A 5216-nucleotide genomic window follows, 5' to 3' on the forward strand; every position below is an offset into this window, starting at 1 on the left:
AGAGAATACATAAAAATCAAATAATTGACTCGAAAATAGCATTTTTAATTAGACTATATTGAAATTACTCAATATTAGATTTCACCCATGGTTGAGTAAAAGTTCTACTATGTGCATCCTATTGATTCCATTTGTGCAAGCAAAACTTCCATATTTGCTACACCTATGATTGAGTAAAGAGCACCCTATCAATGATGGTAACGCATAAAACTTGGATTGTAAGAAAACGACTTTTTTAAAGGGGTAGACTAACTGGAGTGTAACACAATTGTACCAACTTCAATCTACTATATCCCACACATTTTAATCCAAGTTCAAATTTATATTCGTTTTAAATCTTAGATATCTATTTTCTAATGAAACAATTTTACTTAAAAAATCATTATGGTGCAAAAGATATGAGTAAAGGACCATCAATATATTATCTTTGAGTGTATCAAAATCTTGCTAACTTTGAGCAACTTCCAACCAAGCTTCAACCATGACAAATTTTATTGATACATCTTAATTTTAGCATTTTTTTGTTCTAGAATTTGCAAAAAAAAAAAAAAAAAAAAATATAAATCCTAATAAAACTGAAATTATACAACACATTTAAGCTTTAATTAGCACCACCAATAGTGTAAGCCTTTCTTTACAAAACATATATCTAATAGAAAAAAACCTTATTAATTATAACTAGAAAGTGTTTGAAGTTGAGTACAATCATGAAAATATGTCTCATCAATTCATATAAACCGACACACATGAAAATTGAAAAAATGGTTTCCATCAATACCGATTAAGCTATTTTGTTGGAATATCTTCTTTCAAACCCACCCCCCTCTCCCTCTATACTTAATATCAGTAGTTATATGTGTCCACCTTCTGGTTGTACATGCTAAACCCAAAAATCAAAATGTGTTCATTATCTGATGATTGGATTTAAAGAAAAGAAAAAAGAAGAAAAAAGCTATAATACAGATTGAGAGAAAATCTTACACCGAATCAATCAAATTTACTATTAAAATGTTCTGTAAACAATATATGTGATAATGTTCGAATAAATGAGTAAAAAAAAAAAAAAAAATGAAAAAGCAATATATTTCAATCACACTAGTATCGACTTAGATTTTCTTTTTAATTTTTTTTTTCAGATTTGTTTGCGGTTGATTAGAGACATAATAATGTACGGCAGCCCTAATGCATCCATATCGATTTGCCCTATTTACCATAGCCCCAAAGGTCCATCTCTCCGCGCAATGAGAGCTGATTAATTTGGTGCGTAGACGATGCGTTTGCATCCTCAAACCTCACCTCTTTGGACGATTCTTCATTTCCAAGATGAGAAGTGACAAGGCGATCGAGCATAGTCCATTCATTAATGCCCTCATGATCATCTCTCCCAGCTGTTACAATTTGTTGATGAGTTGGCTCACACGTACCCACCTCTAAGCCAGGCTCACAAGTTTGGTACCGGAGGCTCTCACTGCCACTCTCACAATCTCTAGGGTTTGACATGAGTTGCTTGACCATGACAGGTGTGTCAGAAGGGATGGTGGAGTAGTCATAGCCGCCGCCGAGGGGCTTGAGGGATGGAATAAGGGGTTGGGATTGGAAAAGTGAGTATTGAGAAGAAGCTGCTGCTGGAATGTGGGTGTAGTGGAGTGCTAGTTCAGGCTCAAAGCTTGGTTGGTTACCGTTGTTGTGTTGTTGTCGAGTACTTACGTATTGATTGTCTCTGTGCATGAATGTGCGAGGTTGATTGGTGCTTAATGTGTTAATGTTGAGCTGTCGATCAGAGTTTATGATTGAGCCTCCTTCATTCCCAACTTTGAATAGATTCTTTTTCTTGAACACTCTGCATACCACCCAGCCATCTTCCTACACAAATTATTATTGCAAGCATGCAATTAAAATCTATAAAATCATGTAAAACTCAAAGAATTGGTTAAAGTGAGAGAGAGTTACATTGCAGTTTTCTTGAGGATCATCACCATCTTCAAGCCTGTACTCATGCATGATCCAGTCAGTCTTCTGTCCGTGGGGAGCTCTCCCCCTATAAAAAACAAGCGTTTTCCTCATACCAATCTTCTTGTAGCTATTCCTAATGCATTTATCCCTCCCTGTTGCCTTCCAGAACCCAGCATTTGTCGCTCTATTTGTTCTTGATCCTGTTGGGTATTTTCTGTCCTTGTGACTGAAGAAGTACCACTCGTTTTGGGGTGTCGACCCAATCTTACATCTCTCTAAACATACATGCACAGCCAAATTAAGCAGTAACACCAGTATCTTGATGAGCAACTTGTACTTTATAATGGATATGTAAAAAGTAACCGAATTTGTTTAGTGTTTTATAGCTTAGTAGTATAGTAGGAGAACTCAGGTTCAAATATTCTTCTCCATATTATTGTTACTATCGAAATATTAAATATATATATATATATATTTTTTGTTTTAAAATCTTGAATATTTCCCATTATTCTATTACATGACATGTATTATGTTACTTCTCCTTGCATCAAGTGAACTTTCGGCTAATACTTTTTTCACTCTTATCATTATATATTTACATTGTAAGTTGTGACTTGTATATGTTCACCACGCGAGAAAGCCAAAATCTTGGAGAAAGACCAACTGATATTTTTTTTACTCTATTAGTGTCCTCGCGAAAATAAAATTTCTTGAATATCGTGATCTTTTATGGCATTCATTCAGTAGATACATTTTATGCTTAGGAATCTGATTAGATGTGCATCCCCGGTCAAAAATAATATTTTCCCCATTGCGAATACCATTTAGTTACAAATTCTGCAGCACAAGACACATAGTGGGTTTGATTCCTATATAATCACAAACTTCTTTAGAATGCGTATAAATAAGCACCCAGGATATATCATTCTATAATACTTTATAATCCTTATTAAACATCAAGAAAAAAAGTGAAAAAACATTCATTTCAATGTTTTAGTAAGAAGCAGTTAATACTTTTGATTCCTACTTGATAATAGATTAAGCTATAGCAAGATTAAATATAGTCAACTGGGTCCCAAGTTATGTTTTAGTAAGAAGCAGTTAATACTTCATGGTATTTCCACCAAAAATAATCATTAGACCATGTTTGAATAATCATTGGACGAATATTCTTTAACTCACTATGTGGAAAATTATTAGACTATAATTTATTTATTTATTTAACAAGTTATGTAACTCATTAAATAGGTGATGTGACTAAAAATATAGGTGTATAGTCTTTTTAAATACCATGTAGTGGATTGAAAGAAGTTTTCTCCATCTAATTTGGAGGTAAACCTTTTATATCATCATTACAGTGCACTAAATATGCTCAACATTATCTCAATATATATTATAATTATGGTTAGAATTAAAATTTCATCTTGGTAGGCCAAAGTAGAAAAAAAAAATTAAAATTAATAATCTGAATAAAACTCATATCTATTCAGTGCTAACAACAAAATTTAAATAAAAAAAATGCACAATAATTGATTAATTCTCAACTCATTTAAATTTAATCATCTATAAACATGTAGGTCAAGTTTTTAAGCTGTATTGTGTTTTGCTTTTGTTAATAAGATTGCACAAAAGAGAAAATGTAGGTCAACATTATTTACGATCCTAAAATGATTTATGATTGATTTTATAGTAAATTTTATGGTAATTCTCAGTGACTCTAAAGCAAGAGGATACCCTAAATTTTCTTCTATAAACAAAATTATATTTCCAAATCCTATATGGCACCTAATTCCAAACCCAAATTATAAATAATTGATAAATTGAAGACTGACAATGAGAGAAACAATAATTTTGAGAAAATGTAAAAACCATCAACTGGCACGAAAATACCGCTTTCACTTAGACTTTATTACTCAATATTATATTTTACCGACAAAAACTAAAAAAGATAAAAATATTTTGAGTACTATTTGTTTCACTTTTTTCATTTCATAATATCGACAATTAAACTTACACACATAGTTAGCCTCTACTTTCTTTATTATTATTTTTTTGAAATTAATAATATAATTAGGAAAATAAGTTATATATTTTGCAATCACAAATTTTAAGCATTTTGTAGTCACAATAATTGCTGATTTTTTTAAAGCATATTTAATTTTAAAAAAAGATTAGGTATGTATTCTTATATGTCAAAAGTAGATTGGTTTATGACACCCTAAAAGTTTTTTTTTTCTTTTTTTTTTTTTTTGAGAATGACACCCTAAAAGTTAAAAAGGGAAGATAACACTTTTGATTCCTACTTGATAATAAATTAGGCTAGCAAGAATTAACAAAAATTAATAAAGTCACCACATGTCATAAAATTAATTTCGCCAATGAGTTGACACATTATGTCATTTCTAATAATAACGTTTAAGATTTGAATTTCTCCTTCCACACAAAGGATGTATAAAAAAATAAATTCATAAGATAAATATCAAAGTGTAATATTAGTACTACGTACATATAAACCCATGTTAAGAGATGTAAAGGCCTCAAAATCGTCGTATTCATTTTATTGCTGCTTTTGGCGTTTCCATTTTTTAGGCTCTCTTTGGACAATCTTAATTCTTGATAGGGGTTTTGGTGTATTTGGAAGCATGAACTTTTAATTTAAACCATGGCCCGGTTTTCTTCCCTAATTACAATTAATTGACTAACAGTGACACAGTTGGTATATTTTTCTAAAGTTACATGAATGTGTTTAATGGCTGATTGAGAAGGGGAGCCACTCCCTAAATTTTAAAAAATTATGTAATAAATTATTTTAAAAAATCTTAAGTATGTATAAATTAAAAAAAAAAAATTAATTTTTTTTAGATTTGTATTCTTATACACATGAAAGAGCAAATTAGGTAGTTTATGACACCCTAGTTAGAATTCGGGCTAATGACAAAGCTCTAGCTAATTTGATTTTCAGTAAAAACTTCTTTCTGAAATCATTAGAGTGTGGTGATATATAACCCCATGATCGAAACACCATGCAGATATATATATATATATATAAGCAAGACAGTATAATAAAAGGTTTTTACCTTGCAACTCCCAAGGTTCCATCTTATTCAAGTCCACCTCTCTAATGACCTCCATATCAAACTTCTGAAACGATACCTTCTTCTTCAAGTAGTAGTGAAGCAGCTCTTCGTCTGTTGGATGGAATCGGAACCCTGGAGGCACACCACCGCTGGATGAAGCCATTACACCACAGTTAAGGATGGATC

The 5216-nt window shown here is 31.4% G+C and overlaps 1 protein-coding gene across 1 annotated transcript; it reads right to left on the reverse strand.

The window, feature by feature from the left end:
* Positions 1-981: 981 nt before the first annotated feature.
* LOC111997697 (protein BEARSKIN2) lies at positions 982-5216 on the reverse strand. Its single transcript, XM_024029820.2, has 3 exons — positions 5031-5216; positions 1951-2228; positions 982-1863 (listed from the first exon to the last, which is right to left on the reverse strand). Exons 1-3 carry the CDS (start codon positions 5191-5193, stop codon positions 1204-1206), a joined length of 1101 nt encoding a protein of 366 aa, XP_023885588.1. The 5' UTR covers positions 5194-5216; the 3' UTR covers positions 982-1203.

This window comes from Quercus suber, unplaced genomic scaffold (assembly GCF_002906115.3).
Source record: "Quercus suber isolate HL8 unplaced genomic scaffold, Cork oak 2.0 scaffold_240, whole genome shotgun sequence".
Classification (NCBI taxonomy): domain Eukaryota; kingdom Viridiplantae; phylum Streptophyta; class Magnoliopsida; order Fagales; family Fagaceae; genus Quercus; species Quercus suber.